The 22,703-nt window shown below is 36.0% G+C and overlaps 1 protein-coding gene across 2 annotated transcripts in view; it reads left to right on the forward strand.

The window, feature by feature from the left end:
• Positions 1–12,466, forward strand: part of DLGAP1 (DLG associated protein 1) — a 106,194-nt gene extending 93,728 nt beyond the window's left edge. For both annotated transcript variants that reach the window (XM_053468100.1, XM_053468101.1), the window contains exons 8-10: positions 4,280–4,371; positions 5,288–5,440; positions 11,495–12,466. In XM_053468100.1, coding sequence (XP_053324075.1) covers positions 4,280–4,371; positions 5,288–5,440; positions 11,495–11,710 — 461 coding nt within the window. In that variant the 3' untranslated portion in view covers positions 11,711–12,466. The remainder of the gene's footprint in view (positions 1–4,279; positions 4,372–5,287; positions 5,441–11,494) is intronic.
• Positions 12,467–22,703: the final 10,237 nt, after the last annotated feature.

The following is a 22,703-nucleotide window of genomic DNA, read 5'->3' on the forward strand; positions in this document are numbered from 1 at the left end:
AATCTTTCCATTTAAGTCTGTTTTCTTAAGCACAGACAGCAAAATGTAGGCATCTATTCAATGAAGTTTGATTTAAATCTAAAAGTTGGTCAAACTGCTAATGCCAAATCATCCCATTTGGTTTTAATGAGGCTACTTGGGGTATTCACTAAAGTCAGTTTGACTGATATAGTTTGTCTCAGCAGTAGTCGAACCCAAATTAACTTTAGGGTCAAAACTCGACAATTCTTGACTGCACCGGAAACAGCATCTTGACTTCAGTGTATAGACCAGTCACTGTTGGCGTTAAGTCTGTTAAGTGCTGTTGAGTTAAGTCAGGCTGCCTCTATGGCTCTTTTGACAGCTTGGATGTTAGTTAATACACCTGCCAGCCTTTTTTGGACAGAAAAGCTACTATTCTTCAAGTACCTACGCTGTTCTGTAAAATGTTAGAAATGTGGTCTGGCTGTGAATTATATATCCATCCCATCAGTGTCTACTATGTTCATTCAAACAAAAGCACATGTTCCTTTTACTAAGCGACACTAATTAACAACAGGAACATTCTGCCGCTGATTTATGTTTTATATATATAGTGTATTTTTTCATTAAAAAAACAATGCCATCAGATTTTGGTTAAAAGGGGGGGGGTTAAAAAAATAAAATAATAATAAATAAAGATTGACCATATAGTTAATGGTAGTTCTTTATTGTTTTTTTTACTACACTCCTGAAAGTTTGCATTTTATCCAGGCCTGCTGTTATTCTGCACAGTATAGTACATAGTTTACTTTTATAAGAAAGGCCGGCTTCGAAGACTGTGGTTTTCATTGAAACGGTTTTGTTTGAGCCGTAGCAGCTTACATGAGGCCTGTTTCCATGCCACTCCCAGTAAAATGATCCCGGCCTGTACAGGACAAAGCAGCCCTTGTGTGAAACAGCTGCTTCATGGACCTAGCTCATTACAACTTGACAACAGCCTGTAACACTGCAGGGATCTGTGTGCCATTATCTCACTGGCAGCTAAAAAGCCTGATAGATGGAATAATTGTATTCCTAGCTAGAAACATAAACTGCATGTGAAACTTCAACAGAGATTTCCAGTCCTCCCTCGAAAAGACGCGATATTCTGCAAGTCTGCAGGAACCTCTGGTTTTGAGCTTTAGGAATATGAAAATGTCAGGACAAGAAGTTACAGTCTATAACTAGACAGTCGGGCCATGGAAGAAAATTGTACTTTTCCGTGAGGTTGTAACATCCTCCCGACGGTGGTAGATGTAAATACAGAGAGTTTAAACATCCATGTGGCTATCCTGAATATGAGAAAAGACTAAGGACCTGTTAGAGTCTTTATAGTAGGCAGTATAGTTGTGCAGAATTGCGGAATGGTTCGGATCTCTTTGTTTCTATGTTAAGTGTTGTTTTTATCTATATATATATATATATATAATGTTAGTGTGTGCTCAATACTGTGTTTTGTTTAATGACCAGGGCAGGTATTTGGCAATAGTCAGTCCACCCCATAAAACAAAGAACGGGACCTACGATGAGCATTTTAAAACAGATCTGTTGTCCTTCCCAAATTTCACATGTTAAAGGTTATATACACAAAATAAACCAATTATCATTATTATCTTTTATTTATATAGCGCCAACAATTTACGAAGCGCTTAATACAATACATATATACCTGGAGCACTTCCTAATAGCTGCTTGCACATTGTCCAAATTGCCTCAATATTATAGTCACATAATATAACATTCCACAAGCGGGTCTGTCTAAGTTTGAGAAACTTTGGCAATTGCCCCCCTACCACCCAGGTCCGCCCACCCCTGCACCTTATGCATGGGAAAACTATCTTTATTTTTCTCAGGATCTGCATGATTATTTCCTTTTTATTACTATATTCCAGGATTATTGTTAAGTTGCTGGTTGTTGTTGATTGGTTAATGCAGCCTTAGTAAGGCAGGAGAGAGGGAAGGGGAGAGAACTCAGCATAGCAGATTGATAAGGTAATTCTAGCTCTGCTGTAGCCTGCCACTTATCTCAGCTTCCATGAACATTTAAAGTAATTATCTGCAAAACAATTACTCTGATTGACAAGCAAAGTACAAGCTACATAGGTAATTTCAAGAAATGAACTAACTTGTGAGACATTTCCCTTTTAAACCCTTTGAGTTTCAACCATGTATGAAATATGCATTGTATTCTTTTGTCCTAAACTAGGGTTTCATGATAAGCCCAAAACTATCCAGAAGAAAAATAGAGAGGATTCCCTAGGTAAAAAATAAACTGTTTATAACAATGCCACCAAAATATAGAAATAAAAAACTTGACAAAAAAAGCTGCCTGGTGAAAGCATATGTCTAAACAGAAGAGTGTTTCATTGTTATACGTTCTACTGGGCAGCTAATGCACCAGCATGTTAAACTTTTTTTTTAGAAAAATCTCACATTTTTGACACACTCTGGATATATTACATAACGCAGTCAGGAAGCAAAACCAATGTGTCTCTTAAGTAGTTAAAAACAAACCACCGTGCCTCCAATACGATCAAAGAAAATAACGTATTAATAAGCCATCAATATGTAGAGAACATTGTAGAGTTAGTCTTGTGGTAACAGATCCGCATAAAATAAAGTCTTGTATTTTGAAACAGAAAATATGTAAGATTGTTAAGCATCCTGACATCATTATAAAACTTGTGGCGGCATTGAAAGTGTTAAATTGTCACTGGTATGCTGTGGGGGGCTTTCTTCACTTGACATGTACCGAGGGTTTAAAGCTCCTAACAAGCTAAATCCCAAACATCAAACAATCTCTACATATGTTCATCTACCTAAGTTTTCTGAATCACTCCCAATGATTCTTACACCACACCATTAAGAGCTATTTTGCTACAAATATCACAAATTCTAACCCATATTCAACGAGGAGACCTAAACACCCATATATTGGTCATGGCCCTGTGCTCAGCCTCAAACCATGTCTAACTGCAGGAGTTCTTCACCTCGCTAAAGCATAAGCAGGACACTAAAAACAGGATAGACTATAAGCTAACGCAAAAGCCAGAAGTGTGTTGCACCGAGGCCGCCTTTCTTAGGGGCGAATAAGGTATTTGAGTAATTTAGCTGTGGATTTAAAGGAAGATTGATGCTCTGCCTTTCTCTATTGTGTCAGGGATTTCACTAATTTTTTTGATGGAAGGTGAGCCTACTTGTATCTGATTGGTTATAAAGGGGACGTTGCCCCTAGTTACTCAAACAGATCTTGGAGCATCTAAATGTAATGTTTGCCTTTTTCTCAACCAACGTTGGTTCTGACTTTATTTACAATTTCCATTATTGCTCATGAACTCCGATCATACGTGCCTCTGCATCAGGGACACCACTATCATTTAAGGGTTTTTACAAAACCTCTCTTTAGGGAGTTTTAGCTATCTGAAATATGTAAAAGATATGTTTCCACTACTTACTGGTGTACCCCTTTTCTCAGAATAGGATGGGGTGCAAACATGTACCCATGGCTGTACGTGGAAGTTTTGTATAAAGCTTCCCAGTGAAGATGAAATATTGGAGATAATCTGAAACAGTAAGAAAATATTCAACAGACAGAAAGTTTTCATTTAGTATTCATTTATATTCATCATTCATAATTAACTTCTTCCCTAGTGCTTCCAAAAAATCCCCTTAATTCAGCTAAATATTATTAAGTAGGGTCACTTAATAGTATAGTCTACACGTTATTTAATCATCCATTCACATACTTAAATATTTCTCACGGCCCATCAATACAATATTGCCCCCCTTGTCACTATGTTCATTCTTCCAAATCTTCCAAAACCTGGCATTCAGCGGGGGTAATGTTGGTGGGACAACCGATTTCATGGATGCTAAGATGCTTTACATCTTGTGTTACCAATCTTACAAATGTCTCAATAAATTGTAAATAGTTAACATGTAAGATATCAGCTAGTTGGTTTTTAAATTAGGAATAACTCTCCTTTTGGTCACCCAGACGTTTCACCAATGCTTGTAAATTTTTATAGTCCTGACCTGGATATCCCATGGATTTAGCCTGAACTTCTTTTGATTTTTCAAAGTGTACGTGAAGGGCTAGTTTCCTACAAAATAAAATAATATATTTGTATCTAAGTGATGTAATGTAGGTCTCTGTACAATTCAATACACGTATGTCTAAGACAATGCTGCTCAGAATCCAAAATTTCGTCTGTATATAAGGACTTACCGTCGTCTGCTACAGTGGTTAAAAGGTTAATCATTTTTTGTATTCTTCTAGTCCTAGAGAAGATTCGCAGTGCAGTTGGTTGTGCTCAGCTTCTGATGTCCCAGAAGTTCTACCAGTTCAGAGAACTCTGCGAAGAGAACCTGGTATGTAGACCTCATGAATCCATCATAACATAATACAATACTTGTACTTTCCATGTTCATTTCATTCAGAAAGATGCAAATTCTGGCACTCCAGCCAGTCAGCTACTCAGAAGTGTATGAACATCATGGGAACTTTAGTCCACATCAGATGGATTACAGGGCTTTGCCTGTCTCTTATGTGGTGAAAACCTGTAAACATATCTGACCCGGCATGTTGAGTCTTTGAGAATTTCTGAGCCCTTATTATTGTGTCTGGTTTACCATGTTCTTCAATTACGGAGCATTTTCCTGTTTATAATCCCTCTCATTACAATTCCCTGTGAAACATCAATGGCTTTCTGTGTACACGCCACACCGTTTTTGTTTCCATCTGTAAATTTGCCCAGACATGATTCTTCCAGAGTTGCCAACAGTAATCGTGTAGCTCCCCAGCCCAATGTTCTGATATAACAGAATTCACAGTTGGTACTAAGATTTGTTCTTTAATCTCAATTGCAGTAATGGGTGGAATAGCTTAGTGCTTATTTGTCAAAATACTAACACGATTGATTACTCATATTTAGTATGTGCCTTCTGGGGGATTATTTTTGTGTAATACATGATCTCAAATTCCTGGCAGTTAAGGTCTCATGGTCAGGCAAACAAGAAAGAAATACCTTTTTAATAGTCCATTAGTCCATTAATAAAATGTAAAAGTACATACATTTAAGTGGAGGCAGTGTCTAGATTCAATTTTTATACAAATGCATTATCTTAGTTCCTTTGTAAACTTTATATCGGTATTCTCCTTGTAATCCCCCCCCCTTTGTTTTTTTCACTTGATATAGAATATCTAGGCGCTTACTGAGATTCTAACTTTTCTTTGTTGGGGATTAAATCAACATAAACCAAAATGAACATTTTTTCTGTTTTGCAGAATCCTAATGCACACCCCAGACCAACCTCTCAGGATTTAGCTGGGTTCTGGGACATGCTACAACTATCAATAGAAAACATTAGCATGAAATTTGATGAACTTCATCAGTTGAAGGCCAATAATTGGAAACAACTGGACTCTATTGATAAAAAGGTAGGTACAAAATAAGTAAAGGTTTCCAAACAAAATAGGACCTTATGGCATAGAATTTGGGCATTGACATCACTTACGTGTATTTTTTTCCAGTTTCATCAATATATTTGAAATATGGTTCTATGGGCAAAATGTGTCCTAATGGTTAGCCTATGGGAAGTTTAACCTGTTCAGTTAACTTGAACCTACTGAAAATCTTAAGAGGTTCTCCTGTACTAAACAGGCTTGACTGCCTTGGTTTTTCATGGTTGGCGGTATCTAGCTTTTTACTTTTTTTATATGGATATATATTTATATATTTAATATATTTCGGTATAATTTACTTGCACATTCTAGGAGGTGCTACCAAGAAAATTAAGGAAGCACAGAAAACACCACTGAACCTGGTAATCACCTCAAAAAAACAGGAACAAAAACCGCAATGGAACCTCTGCCACCCTTCAAAACTAGGAAAAAAAAATAAACACTCACTATAATTTATTATGTGCAATTTTTTTTTTATATTTTTGGGTGAGATGTTCATTCTCAGGTAATATTTTAACATTTGCCCTACATCATTAACAATATGGCAGCTGTATCTTTTAGATACAGTTTAGAGAAGACCTAAAGCCATTTTTTTTTATCTTGAGCTACCTTCAAAGTATGATTTAATCCAGAAAAAAAAAAAATCTAAACACCATGATAAGAAATTTACACTTTCTTGGAACATCAGTATTCAACCTGGGTCCACTTATTTTTTGGCAACATCTCATTGGCACCGTGAGCCCTTGATGCTTTTGTTTAATGCAGATGATATTAAGTCTTATTTTTATCTGTGTTGATACAAGTATATAAATATATCAGTAAAGCAAGCAAAATGAATCTGCCAATAACTATAAGGTGCTCGTTAGGGAGATTGATTTCTGTTTTGACTCATGTTGCTGCCTTCTTCCAATAATTGTTCTCCTTGTTATTCTTGTGAGCTGCAATTTGTGCCTTTTTATAGGGTAAAGTCATGTGCTCACCGCGTATACCGTAGAATTTAGTATTCATTAGTTCAGATAACCGTTTTAAAACCATGCATGGCCAAATCTGAGATAAACAAAGAAATAAGATTAATCACCATACCTCATTTAAAGAGCTGTAGGATATAAGTAACTGCTTGGTGGCATCGTTGGATCTGCATTTTGTAGAACAGAGGCCCCTAAAACTGTTTGCATGGACCATTAATATGTATCAACCTTGGTGTCAATGACTGAGCACAACTGAGTCAAGGAGCCATGGATTACTGGACTGTACTTGATTAGCTACATCCTTATCTGACTGCTTAGTGGTGAATTAGTGCTATAAGATCATTATTATATGCCAACAGCATATTTTCTCCCAGCTCGTGTCTGACAAGCAACACTATCGATAAGCTGCCTGTTGGATGATGAGTGTTAAAGCCAATTGTCTATGGAGTGAGGACTCTAGGATTAAAATATAACCTCATTGCAATTTTTTCTAGGTGCAAATGGTTAATAATAAATACAGGGATTTTCAATTAGTATACTTAATAAAGTTTAATTATTGTGTGATTATATCATTGATAGCAACACATTTGTTTCTGTTCTGTGTTTCCTGCAAAACAATATATGAAAAAAAATGTTTTGCAACACAGGATTCGGTTTGTATATTTAAATTAAAGAATATAGAATGTTAAACTCTAAAACACTACTGGCTTTTTATTTATTTTATTTTTTGCGTTCATATTTGTAAATGCCTAGGAATCCGTGTTTAATTAATCTGAAACGAATGGGAAAACATCTCAATACAAACAGGGGAAGAAAATATGCCGACTGAGAGACAATGAATGAATGTGTCAATCTATCCGAAATGTAGTACCTTTTATTCTGTGTAATAATTAAACTGAGTGACAATGATAGGCATTTTACATCACACAGCCGTTATCAGGGCTAGTCAACATGCGGAATCACAGCTCCTATGACACCCAGCATCAGTTAAAGCCTTTCCCTTCACAATGCTACCTGTGTGTAATAGTAGATACTCCAACAACTAGATGTTGGAGACTCTTGGGTCACACTGAGCAGATAATAGCATTGTTGTTTCTGGCAACAGTAGTTTCCATTCTGGCAGACTATAAGGACCATATTCTTTATTCTTTTTTTTCCATGTGCTTATTTATCATCCTTCTTTCTTCTTCTTTCATCTGTTTTCTTCTGTGCCATCTTAGTTACTTTTTTGAAATTACATTGCTAGTTTTCAGTAAGGTTGAGGGAGCAATTTTCCTTTGCACACCATACCTCAAATTGTTTTATTTAATGGCCCTCTGGTCATAAAATGCTCAGGAGAATAAGTGTTAATGATAGCTGTCTGAGGGTTTCTAAATAGGTAAATCAGCTGATTACATTTCTTATTATTTCCCGACCATTAATCCCAACTACAAATATAAATAAACATATATACAATTCCAAGACTTTAACACAGAGACATACCTGTAATAGCTTTGGAAGACAATACATTTTGACTATGGATATACACTATATTTGTGTATATTTATGTAATATTATATATATATATATATATATATACAGATACATATGTAGTTTCTTTAGACAGTCATGGGTACCATCCTCTGGCCAAAAGTTAGTATCCGAAGCGATGTAATATTTGTCTGGTTCAGTACCAGTTCAACACTTTATCAGAGTGTGCTTTAGTAAGTTTCAAGTGTATAGAGGTTGGAAGGTGATTAATTCTGTTGGTTTATCACATGAACATCACCCCAAGGGAGTAAATTTGGGAAGGATTAGGTAACAGTTGTGCAAAATCCAGAAAGTTTACATAGCCTTTGTAACATAACAACGAAAATAAAAGGTGCATGAAAACACTCTAGAAATGCTACTCCTAATTTTACAAAATGATTACCGTGATAAAAAAAAATGATTACAGCGATAAAAAAAATATTATATTGTAAATGCAATAATGCAATAAAAACATGCCAAACAAGTAAGATTGTAATAAGAGCAATAACCCTGTGCTGCCTCCTAACCCCGCCTGTTTACAGCAAAGTGTTTGTGTAATCCCCCAGCCTAGCATCTATTTGTCGTTAGACTCTATGAATATGCAAAGAGTTCTATAAAATGGCTATGAAGGTATTTTACATATGAAGAGCCAGTTTTGGAACACACCGTCATACCTTCCTTCATTAGGTAAATCCCACTCTTAGAACCAAAATATTGAACGCTGGAAATCAAACATATCAGTGATTACAAGAAAAAAATTCAATCAGTGGCATACAATTCCCTGTTGTAACTAGGGGGACCACACTGGCGCCAAAGGCACGAATAATTTTCACATGGCTGACGAGCACAGGAAAAGTGCTTCTCTACAGCATGTGAGATGTGTAACAGAGCAACTGATTCCCTTCTGTATACCCCACATATATCAGGGCAGCATTTCACCCGGCTGGTCAGCAACATGTGAAAATGATATGTGTCCTGGAAACAGACTATCAACGTGGTCACCCTAGTTATAACCGAGAATTGAAAAAAGAATAGGTATTTATTTGATTTATATATATTATTTGACGCCCCTAGCATTGTAAATATATATTATTTGACGCCCCTGGTTATTGTAAATCAGCAATCAGCTCATTTAGAATGTAAAAAGTCTCATTGTTTGCAAACAAAAGGCCTTCATTATCAACTGAAAGAAATGTTTCCCTGGATATAGCCTCTGGGAGAACTAATGAAATCAGTGCTTGGATCGGTAGCATGTCATTGAGGCACTGCATTCACAAACTGGTCGGAGATGGGCTTGCATAATGCATAGTTACATTTGAGCGGTGACTTAAGAGATCTTCCAACATTAAGCATGCATTATTCAGGTCCAACTTGGTCCTTATAGCAAGCGAAGCTCACTTACCTATTGAAGTTAGTCATTTACCTGCAAAGCATCCAGTGTTCTGCAACTTGCCCCCTTACAGCTGTTGTTAGATTCCAAACCGCATAAACTTGTTTTTTTCTTTAAACTGTTACGGTGTGCATACCAAAGATAAAAGATTGTGACATGGCGGGAGGGTGGACAGAGGGGTTAGGGTCTTAAAAAGGGACATCCCTTAATAAAGAGAGACACTTTCAAACATGGCTACTTGCAAACAGTCTAGTCTGTATGTAAACTGATTCAACTATAGTAAGTGGCCGAGTATATCAACCAAACGTTAGAGGAACGTATTAATATTCTGTAGGATCTGGAATCATTAATGAAGATCAGTAAATTGGACTGCCTTATTAAACACTTAAAAAAATACAAATGTATGTAAATAGGACATTTGCAACAAAGCAAAGACCTGCTAACACATGTTTTATGCCCAACTCCAAAGAATTTTTACCCAGGTGAGACCAACATTCCACCGCTGGCCATACAGATGTGGGAATGGGACCCCCTGATTTAGGCAGCTGCCTGGGACTCCTGGTACTAAGACTAGCCCTTACTGGCAATGACGTAAACCCCAACTTTCATTTTATTCAGTTTCCATCTTAACCAGGCCTGGGGAAGGCTCCTCCTTGTCCTAACCCATCTGCATTTGCTATTGTCTCAGCTATTAAATGTATCACCTTTAAACCATCCTTGTAATTTAATTCTTACAAATAAACTTGGCCTGCAATTTAAATAACGAAAAACAAGAAAGACTCATTGTGGCCCCCCTCTGGCCTCCATTGTTTGATGATTTGCATGAAAAACTTGACCACACAGTCAACCTTAACAAAAGGCTTAATAGAAATGTCTTGCCTCCTAGGTTCACTCTGTTTTGTCATGTATACAACCCAGGGGGGGGGACTTCAGTACTCTGGGAATATATTGTTACCAAAACAATAGTTTAGTTTCCATTTGGTGAAATGTAATGCAGAACATTTAATATTTGTGCAAGTATTAAATTCCATATATTGGGAGAAGTGAGAAATATTGGCTAAATATGGATTTTCATGAGTAGAATTCAGAAGTTGAGGAATAGACCAACACCACCTGATCTATCTGAAAACCTTTTTTCTTAGTTTTTCTTAGTTTTTCCTTATACTTATAGTTAAGTAAGGCCTATGTGATGTTTAATCTAATCATTTAAATATATATATATTGGAAGATAAAACTTTATGGCTAATTTCTCACTCCAGTGTTCATGAAAGATTTACTTGTATGGCAACAGCATGATAAACATTTTTCCTCCAAATAATTGAATGCAAATAAAACGTATTGCTGTATCTAACACAAATGCTTTCCTTTTGTTGTATCATCTATTCTTGATCTCCCATTTTTTTTGCTAAATTGTTACTTGCTGCGGTACAGTGTTGCTGCCCCATGGCATCACGCAGCATTATAGCACTGAGAAAGTGGCAGCGCCCAGCTCATTTAACATTTGTCATTGGACTAAAGTGAAACAATTTTACATTATTTAACCTGATCTTTCAGGAATATAATCTGGGTTGTCAAACTCACTCACTTTTATAGCACATCTTCCCCATTATATGATTGCATGTCTATCCATCTATCTATCTATCTTTTGGGAATATATTATTATTTATTGTTTTATATAGCGCCATCATATTCTGCAGTGCTGTACAATGGATAGACATGACATAACAAGTAGTAAATAACATAATAATTCAAGTTACAGGTAAAGAGGACCTTTGTATATATAATCCTAAATTTAGCCCCCATCTTTGACAATATCCATTTGTTAATATTACCCTGGGTTATCTAGTCACCCACAGCCCCTTTATATGGAAAATGGTTTAAATGGTTTAAAATAAAAAAAAAGTAATGTTAAAACTGTGATATGTGATTTACTGTTGTTTGGTTCTACCTTTTATTTTATTTGCTGCAAAGTCAAGCTTTAGTGTTTAAAATAGATCTAGAATTAGTAAAATGTTCAAGGAATGGCAATTATTGTTCTACCATATTGTAGATGCTTTAAAAAATAACAGATAGAAACAGGGACTAGAAATAAAGTTTGGAAAGCTGCTTTGACAGCTTTTATGGAGAATCTGTATAATGTAATAAACCTTCTGCTTTAATCAGGAGAGAAGGGTTCCTCCTCCAGTGCCAAAGAAGCCATCGAAAGGTCAGGCCCCACTGGTCCGGGACAGGTCTCTGGAGAGTACAGAGCGGCAGCGGCATGATGCCAGGAAACGGCTGATGTCTGCAAAGCGTGCTGCATCTGTCCGACAGAATTCTGCCACCGAGAGTGCGGATAGCATTGAGATCTACATCCCAGAGGCTCAGACAAGGCTATGAAGCCATCACAAGAAGGACAGGGGAGATATTATATATAATGGTCATTTACATATATAATATGTCCTCTAGTTTGGTGGAAAAAAACAGTCACATGTACATGTACCTGTATTTTCTCTTCTCTTTCTATTGTTTTTTCCCCCCTTTTCCTACCTACTGCTTTTGTTACTTTGTCCCCAGTTGTGTTGTAACCTATTAGTCTAGGATGACCCTGATTCCTTTTGTACACATTAGCGCATTTCATCTCGATGATGCTCTTTGGACACAGATCAGTGATGCCCCCACTGCACATGGTAACTAGCACTGTCTGAACTTTTTTTAACACACAGGGTGACAATTTTGAAAAGAAAAACACAAATACACATTTGCTCCATTGTACAGAACTCATGGTGCCCTTGTTTTTCCTTTATCTAGAGCTGCGGTAGTCTGCAATCTAGTGTACAGAAATAGAAAATTGTAGGTTATACAGTACTGTGGACTCTAATGTCTTCCTTTTTTAAATGTGAGAAGCATGGGCTCTGCTTCCCAACTTTTTCTTGTTGTTAGAGCAGATGGCGCACTTTATTCAGAGTTTCAAATGTACCTCTCACTGTGGGAACAGGTGAGAGAGAAATTATGACGGCGAAAGCTGGAGGCAGGGAGTCTAACAAAGGCAGGTATCACATCTACACGGGCTTTGATTTGCACACCTAGCTTTTTGAAGGATGAATATTTACATACACTGTCAAGTTCACCACACTATCACTGTTCACCACAGTGAAAATTTCACATGTCCCTGATTCAGCTAGATGTTCCATGATAAAACGTGAATTTGATATTAAACTGGAGTACATTCAGATGAAAGGCAATAAAAAAAATGAAATCGAAATGGGAGAACATAGTGAAGAATAAGTCTTAGGTTGCTGTTTGAAAAGCTTATGTAGAGGGACTATGAACCCCATGTTGCAAATTAGTTTTTTTTTTTAAAGTAACAAGTGCCAGTGAGTGATGATCATTTGTGGGGGGAAAAATGTTTATTTTATCATTATTTGTAAGTATTTCTGTTGTACCATTTTTGTACAGTACCTAATTTACTTGGAGGTCATATCAACCTAAATCACGCCTTCATGCACTTTAACTTGTTGAGTCAGTGGTGGTTACAAGAACCAGATCTTGGAGCAGAAAGGTTCGAATCCATAATGTTATATCAATATGTTGGCAGCCCTACTTGAAAACAAGTGTGGCTGTTCTCTTCCTGCAAACCAACCATAGTTATCAAAACACAAATTAGGTGTTTGATGATAAAATGTAGATGTGAACTCCAATTTCATTTTGACTTGGACAAGTATTTTTTTACTTATGCAAAAGAAAACTTTTCAAAATGTAACAAAAAACCCTCCATTTTAATTAAAATACCCTTCTAAGACAGGTCTCTTCAAAAGCCAAAAGGAACTCTGAGCTACCAGTACTAATTGTGGTCCTCATCCTACCTGAACACACTCATGGAAAATTTGCCTATATCTATATTTTCAGGAGCATTAAGATACAATATCATATAATCCATTCCTAGAAAGAGTTCCACCTCAGATATAAAATACATGTTGTAGAGCTCTGTAAAATATACTGTCTGTGTTATTTTGCTAAAAACAGTATTCTGACTCACAGCATTTTCTTCTCTCCCCATGTGTCTTCTCCGCTTGCCCCTGTCCATCTGTCTCCAAAGTTATAGATACAAAGATGAACGTGTTCAAAGTTGTAGCTATGAGCTTTCCAAATCTACTGTGTAATTTCCAAGCCCTAGTTATTTTTATTTTCTAAGCAGAAAGGTTACCGGGTCACCTTAGTCTGCAAAGCCTTGTGACAGCCTCCATTTGTAATTTACCGACCATACCCTTGTATAAATGCAATTACATATAGCCATTGCGTACAACACAGATCAGAAATTCTTAAGTGCACTTGTCAATTGTAAATGCAAATTGTGACCTCCCCTTGAGTCAAGGTTTAAATATTCAGAAGTGATCATGATGTCAAATCTCTATTAAATGTAAATAGTATACAAAGCAGTGTGTAGTGTAGCAGGACTTAGAACTTTTCATAGACGACAGAAATAAATAATAATAATAATTTTTATTTCTATAGTAATTACTTTCATACTGAGCTCAGCCAACTTTTGTTTCCGTACAAAACTATATGAGTTAAGCGGTGTGTTCTTAAATTCAAGTAAGCATGTTTCAGTCTCCTATTGCTCTTTTTTTCCTTGTTAAAGGCAGCTTTAAATTAATATATTATCATATTATATTATTAGAACTAATAATTACTCTTGCTTATGCTTTGATGTGTAAGCATAAACGCTTTGTCTTCTGGTCATTATGCTTAAAAATTATTTGGGTGCAAAGTTTTAAATGTGGCCTTATCCCCATAGCAACCTGTTGAGTGGATTGTCCCATTGGTTGCTTTGGTGATAACAGCGCTCTTAAATATTTATTCCACCCATAAAAAAACATAATGCCAAGTGTAATATTTTTAGTTGACATACTATCTCAGAGTATAGGCATACCAAATTAAAATTTGTATAGATTATAGTTATAGATCATTATTCCACTGATTTCATATGTGGGTGTTTTATATATTCATTTACTTCATTTGCAAAAGCATAAAATATGGCGTCGTCCAAGCTGGCAGATGTTCAGTCTTATGATGGGGGCTTCGGTGTCCCATTCTTTGTTCAAATGTTTAAATGTATAGGTGTGTTGGCATGGCAGGGCCTCTTAAAATGTGGAGCAGTCCTGTCACAGCTACACTCTTATCACACCTATTATCACGCAACTGAGATCAGTTAAAGAGATATACAATAAAGCCTAATTTTGGGTGTGCGTCCTCTGCTGTATTAAAAATTATTAATATCACTGTAGTCATTAAGAAGCAGAGGACAGAGACTGCAATAAATAGAAGAATAACAGAGTCACAAAAAGTACATCTATCGCCACAAAGGTTTAGGAATCCTCAGTATTAAAGTAATAAGGTAGGAATAGAAAATATTTATTAATTATAAATAACATTGCCTTAAAGACATGCTCAGTAAAAAAGTATTTTCCCGGCATAAAAGTTGAGAAACTTTCACAGAGTAGATCTTATTCTGATTTTTTTTTTAAAATCTACGTACCGTAATTTATCTTAATTAATAGTTATCTAATTAATTACATCTAATAATATTCTTGGAGATATCAGGAAGAAACTATGCAGGGCAATATACAATGAGGGTTATGTATAAAGAGTAAGTCAGACGTTAAGTGGTAAAAATGAAGCGGTCGCAGGAATATTCCACTGGTTGCTATGGTGATTACAATTTTTCCTTTTTTTGTGCCACTTTGCACAGCCGTTACTCTTTATGCATGAACCCCTTGACATTTATCAGGCATCCTTTATATCATTGGCCTCGCTGGGTTAAATACAGCACATTTTATATAAATGAGTTATACAAGAAATAAGTGCAATTGACTTTAGGTTCCAGAGCAAATCCATTACTTTGTGCCCTAGAGTTTTCAAATTCGTATGGATATCAGCAATACCTCTGTCAGTTTTTCCAATCCAAAGTATACGATTCACATAACCACAATCTTTAGGCTGATGTATTCCATCAATGAAAAGGTTTTTATTGGGCTCTACATCAGATGAAACATCTGGTTTTCACTCACCATGTTTTAATTTCTTAGAAGGGGACCTGGTATATGTTGGGTTTTTACCTAGACAGCTATGTGGCTAATCTGCAACAAGAGGTACCACCAGGTCTCTCCATTTTGAGCTGTCACTCAGCGTGGCATTATGTAAAGTTTCACTTTTATTCTGTGTAGTGAAGTCTGATGCATCTGATGAACAAACATATCTGCCTTTTAAAAATCCTAGTGAATACCTGAATACTCAGCTCAACTCACACCTTAGCAGAACCCTTGGATCTACCCCCATATCTTCTATTTCTTAAGGTAGTAAAAGTATCAATGCTGGCAAATATGGCTCCCCTCTCTGAATGTATGAGCTTACATTAAACAAATGTAATACACAGATGTACTGTATTCTCTCAAATAAAATCTAAGGAGCACAGATGTGTTCAAATTGGGGTTTATTCACAAAAGGGAGATACCTTCATATCACATGGTGAGGTCAAGGAATTAGAACCAAAACTTTCCTGAAAACACTTCTGACAACTCCTGTTTTAGTAAATAAACACCATGTCAGTTGCTTTCCCCCTTCTCTCCCACTGTGTTCCCATTTCTCCAACTCTGTTTTTAAAGTTCAAATTAGCCCTGTCTTCTTTCTCACCTTTTTTCTGGTGATTAGAGGTGTTTCCAGTTAGAGGTGTTTTATTTATTCTTCAGTAGTTAAGGCAGAAGTCATTGCATTGGGAGCAAGTCAGATCAAGAGACCTGTACCAAAAGCTGTACCTGCACCAAAGCCCTGTACTTGCTGTTGAGCTTAACTAGGAATAAGCTTAAATCCAAAATGTACCAGGTCCTGTGATTTTGGGCTTAGGTTTCACAACTTACTTACTTTTTAAACTTTCATGCACAGTAAGGTCTGAGAACACACCAAACTCCAGCTGAGTTACAGGGAAAGATATTTGGGCCTATTCAAAGGGAGAGTTGATCGGAGAGCTGTGGTTTCAACTTCATCACTTCACTGTCCTACCTCAGTGAGCTTCTACTGCAGGAACATACAAAGTTAGGCTTTATTGGCTGGCTCTCTTTAATGTAAAGATAAATCAGCGAAAATTTTCTTACCCATTGAATTATACATTATACAGGGCCAGCAAAGCTATTCACACTAGAGAAACTTACGCCGTTGAGTCTTCATAATTACTAGTGAAGTGAAGGTGCTGAAGCCACCACTCTCCCTTTAGTCAACTCTCTCTTTTAGTAAATAAACCCATACCACTTTTTTCCTAAAGATCCGAGCTGTAATTCTGACATCACCCTGCTGAACATCACAGCTGCTTCAATGTTAGCCTGTGTTGGAAAATCATGAGAACTGTGGGGACCCATCATTGATAAAGCTTAGACTGATGATTGAAGATATATCTCATAATTAACAGTGAACATATTATTCTGTGTCCCACAAAACATAAACATTTACGTGTAAGAGAATAGATGAAGGAATAACTAACTGAATGCAAAGCATCACACATCAGAAACAAAGGAGGATAGTCCATGTGAAAATGCCCTGGTGTACCAAACGCTGTGGAGCCTAATGACACCTTAAGTGTTTTCTAGAAGATGTTTATATGCACAAAAGCACAGCCCAGGTGCTGCAAGACTAAATTGGCTTTTGTTCTTCATTATATATATTTTTCCTCCATATGTTCAGTTCTTCTTGTGGTTTCTATACAATAGACCCAGGGCTAGAATTTCCTCATCACCTGTCCCAGAACACAACAAAATGAAACAAAAATCTGTGAGTTGGAGGTACAATAGATGGTTATCCTGAAGAAACTTAAGTCAATATAAGTATATATAAATAAAATATATCCACACTCTGATTTGTTTAAAAGTAATATGCATGTCGACATTGATTTCGATCTATAACATGGGTCTTTGTACACAAATACCGGTATAATAAAAAAATCAGGATATATAAATGAAATGGATATTTATACATGACATTTATACAAGTTGGTTAAATAGTCTCCTTTCAACATGCATATGCAGGAGAACAGGGGCCCCTACGCATCTCACATGTTTTCACAGGCAATGAACGTTGAGAAGAGACCATCTTTAGTAACCTTCTTCTAGAAGGAATATCTGTTTAGTTTCTATATAATCTGGCGTTATTCTTTGAGACATTCATTGGCATGTATATTGCTTTTAAATAAATCTAACAAGCGCACAGATATATATTTATGTATACTGCCCCAGACCACAACTGAATATTTGCAGTGAACTGCACCACTATGCTAGGCTGCCAAGCATGATCATAAGAAGTTCTCAATAGCCCGTGCCTCTTTCATAATGTTATGACTTTGCAGCCATTTATTGCAAACATTTTATATGGATTAAACTTCTATAGCTCCTTCAAAAAGCTGTTTTTAAAACATTTTTTTTTTCTTTTATGTCTGCACTGCAGTATCTGGTTGTGACACACAGCATAGCACTTCTTACAGATTGATATGCCATAAAGAAAGATTATTTATCAAAGAGAACTTGGTGTGAAGTTGATACAGTACATTATGAAAATGTACAGACTTACCAGGTGAAATATATATATATATATATATATATATATATATTATACGATATGTTTAGTCTTTAGTTAAAAGTTGTACCGCCAAAGAATCTTTGAGATATAATCTTCATAAGGGTTAAAAATATATGAGATATGTTCAAACTACATACATAGAGATTGGAGTTCAAAAACAAAAAAATAAAATCCAATAGAGGTTGTTTAAAATGAAGTATTATATTTTTTTGCAAAGGTTGCCATATTCCAGAACTTTTTTGTATTGAATGTTAATTAATAATTTTTTAATATTAAAATGGCAAAAAATATTTATTTACAATATATTTCCTGTTATTGTTCCTTCAATGTTTGAATATGCACCTACTTGTTTTATTTAAAATTGTGCATTCTCTAGTTTTTTTTGTTGTTTTGTTTTAGTGTTTGCATATATAAAACCATGATTGGAATGTTATGAGTGACATATTTGCATTACCCAATGTGATTTTAAAAGTGTTTTATTTAATAAAATTAAAATTTTAAAACTGAAAGCATTTTGATAGACGTGGAAGAGCATTTTCTTAGGGTCACCTTATAAAAGTTTGTGTGTGGATTGGAAAAAAAAATGTAAATAAGTTAATGTTTCCCATAATGTAAAAAAAAAAGAGTAAAAGAAAAAGGAAAATGTCAAATTAATAAAATAAATACTGCATTGCTTGTGTTTGTCAGATGTTTTTTATTCTCTTACATATTGAAAACAACCAAATATATAATCTTACAGACAAGTGAATAGGAAACAAGGCCTCAGACCTTCTTAGTTCTGGTGTGGTAGAGCAAGAACTGCAAGAGGTCCATCGTCTATATACCTATCCTTTCTGTGGACTACAAAAAAGGTGGCCTTGGCGTTATCTGCGATCACTGAGAATTCTGGGGCATCACAAAACATTTTGATACCATGATGATAGTGGATACTCATCTGAGGATAGATCAACCATCATCTCTGATAAAAGAGGCATCTATGGCCACCTTTTATTGTGACCACAAGGGTTTGCAGGGTCCCAACTGTCATCATAGATATTTTACCTGCATCAATATGTAAAGTGTACTTAGTTTAGTATATCTGGTATGCTGTACCCTCCCAGCTATCATATACTGAAAAATACAAGAGAGAATGATGCAGGAGCTCCACAAATACGTTTTCCCTATATAGTGTATCTCTACATCTTCATGTAACCTTGAAATAGGAATTTATGTTGCTGCCACTAAGTTTTTGGCTCCCTGACCAAACTATGTCTCTGGGGCCCTTTTTGTTGTAAGCACTTGATTGCTGATATAGTAAAGAGCTTTGTGGTGAGACCACCATCAACTTGATGGCCTAGACAGTACCTGTTCGGTCTGTGTGGTATTGGGAATTAGGATAAACTATGACATAATTAAGAAATCCTGATGCGGAGAACATAGTTTAAAAAAAAAATTAATTAAAATAAACAAGCGTAAATACATAGTCTTTGTATCTCTATGTAACCGTTCTAAGGAAGGGCATTGTATGGACCCAGCACCAAGAAAATACACAGGCACTATATTTATATGTGCATGTATATTTATTATCTGTGATACCGCACTGTATTTAATAGTGTACACCAGCATCAATATTTCAACTAAATATTACTCCTAGAAGAATTCTGTGCTGTACATATCAACTATTAAATCGTTCAGTGTAGCAGAGCCTACAAATGATAGATCTGTCTGCATTGGGGAATATTCCAACATTTCATCTTTTGGAACAAAGAGTGTAATGAAAAATAACATTTCAGAATATTGCTTGGGACAGACACTTTCCGATAAAATGTTTAACCAAACGAATGACACTAAAATTACTATTTAAAAAAGTATGGGTTTTTTTCTCAGTATAATACTGGTCAGAATAAATTTCTGCAGGATTTATACTGATGAGCAACATCATCTCATTCTGACATTGAAATTTCATTTCGCTTTCGATGCTGTGTCACCTCTTTAACATTTTAGTCTGAAAAACATATTTTAACGCTTCATAGGAACGTTAAATTTTAAAATATTTATAATAAAGGTGTACACCTACATCTGTTCTGTTGACTTTAGCAGGGAACCCCAGACTCTAGGCGGTATAGTGAGTGGTCCTCATGTCTCCAGTATTTTAAGGGGATTCTGCCCCCATCTTCTCACTTTTCCCCAGTCATATAACAGCTTCTTAAATTGTTACATAATATATAACTTCAGAAGGAATCAGGAAATTGGAAGAGGTGAGTTCATTCTGAGCAGTTGGTTTGTAAGCATTTATTAAATGTCACATTAAGAATGTCCATGTTATATGCCGCATAGAAAGTAACATGAGATATATAGCTTTGTGATTAACATTTGACTTTTACGACAGAGCCGAAAATACTTGAAAATAATGAGCTGGATTTATTTTTGATGATTTGTTAAAAAAAAGTTTACTGTTTGACGTAAATAAAATGAAGCAAAAAAAATGTATTCCAGAAGCTCCGGTCTCTTTTGCTATCTTTGTCCTGGAATTCCTATCTGTAGAAAAATCCACAGGGACCGTGGTATACACAAAAAAGATGCAATTGTTGTTTTATTTCACAAAATCGAAAGAAGTTGTGATCTGTATTTGGAGACTATTGTGAAATTTTGAATGGCTTGTTGCCCTGTTGATATTTTAGAGCTCGGCATCTCATCACTATTCATTTTCAAAATAACATAAAGCATACTGAAAAGTTTCATTATTATTTTTTAGAATGTCCCTTTTTTTCACTTTCGTTTGGTAGATACAGAGGACTGTTCCAAGATACAGATGCTTTGAATTAGAAAGGGTTTTTAACTTTCAAAACAAAAATTGTGTTGTGTAGATATCATATTAGGGATACTTTGCTTTAACCCCTTAATGACAAAGCCCGTACTTGTACGGGCCCAAAATGCATTGTTTTCAATGGGTTTGGGGAGCGCCCATTGTCCTTAAAGGGTTAAAGCGATGTTGAAGAAAACCAATATATGTTTGTATGATTTACCGCTAGTTTTAATAATCCACTGTCATTCATTAGAAGCATACTATGTATCATCTGTTTGCTAAGTTCCCAGCTGAATGGAAAAAAAGTGAGAAAGAACCCTTAGAAGTGCAGAAACATGCTTTCTCATGTGTCTATACTGCCAAGACCGCAGAACTTAATGTTCCAGTTAACCAGTTTCCTGTAGAACTACACCACAGTCTATTTCTAGGAAAGACACTTGTAGGCGAGCTTCGTTTAACATTCTTGTTTCAGATTTCAAAGCAAATATATATTTTCCTCCCTATTCCTAAATTATGGACCTTTACACCCTTAAGGGTCTATAGACAACTAGCAGCTCCTCAGCTGGTCTGAAACTACAATTCCCATGATCAGCTGTCACCACGAGGATTTTACTTAAATGGCAGCTAGACACCGTATCTACAAGGTGGCTAACCATTACCTAGGATAAAACCATAATAGACGTATACACATACTTACATTCATACATCTATACTTTAGTGCTGTGTCGTATCTAAACCTACTACTAGTAAACCTCCAGCATTTTATTTTCTACAAGACTCCTACATGGTTATTAAATAGTGCTCATCCTACTCTTATGGTCACCATTTTCCATTTATTTAAACCAATTCAAAAGATGCTTAGCAATAGGTGGTGACGTTTCAACCCGCTCAAGGGTTTTTATCAAGCTTTGAAGCTACATGGTACATTTTGAATCTAATTGGTACATCGAAAATGGTACATGGTACATCGAAACCTGCAAGAGTTTTGACTTGTAAATAATAAATATGGGTTTGTTTGCCCACTGATATTTACGTATTGCAGTCATACAAATTAATTGCAGTGAATGATGGTTTCCATGTGGTCGTGCCCAGCCTTGGCAAATAGCTACAGGATCAGCAATGTCAGGGAAGCCAAGGTTAGTGAGCAGTGTATAGCGTTTGTGAATGTGCCAGCTGGAGCGATGCGCAGGTAAAAGGCAAATACGTGAAGAATTACGGAATGGCCACTCTTAAACAATTCACAGAGTTGGGACGATTATTACTGGCAATATCTTAGGGTATTTTGGCACAAATACTGCTGAGGTAATTGGATAATTTATCCCCAGAGATTTTGAAGAACACTAAAGATTAATTACATGCCAAAACCCTGCTGCTACTACAGTTACCAGCTGCAAGTGAATGGATGCGTCCAAAAGACTGGATATGTGTGTGAGGGCTTCAGAGAACATGCCAAGATGCGGGAGCTAGAGCTTGCCCGAAAACACCGAAAAGGGTCATTTATAAAAATGGTACAGGTTTATTTTCTGGTGTGCTTATCAAAGAGAGAAATCGCAAGCGAATGTAATCTTGTAAGTTGCTTTTATATGCAGGCATGTCCTATCGTTGTTGTCCAAAAGGTTTAAAGTCTTATTAAAATTCAATCAAACTGGAAATAACCAATTCAATTAAAATTCCATTAAGACTGGAAATAACCAATCAAGTAGATCCTCTTAACTAGATTATGGGAAGAAACCCAGCCTTGGAATTAAAACATAGACTGCCTTAAAAATCTATCCTGATGAAGGGACCTGAGAGGTCTTGAAAGCTTGCAATCTATATTTACTCAGTTAGCCAATAAAGGTATCATTCAAACCCCGCTTGTCTCTTAAAAATCTATGGGTATTTTTACCTGACGTTAATGGCTAAATGCTAACAAGCATGTCTCTTAATATTTGGCCAAAACATTCCATCAATGAATACATTATTATAATAGTAATAATAATGTAA

This window comes from Spea bombifrons, chromosome 5 (genome assembly GCF_027358695.1).
Source record: "Spea bombifrons isolate aSpeBom1 chromosome 5, aSpeBom1.2.pri, whole genome shotgun sequence".
Classification (NCBI taxonomy): Eukaryota; Metazoa; Chordata; class Amphibia; order Anura; family Pelobatidae; genus Spea; species Spea bombifrons.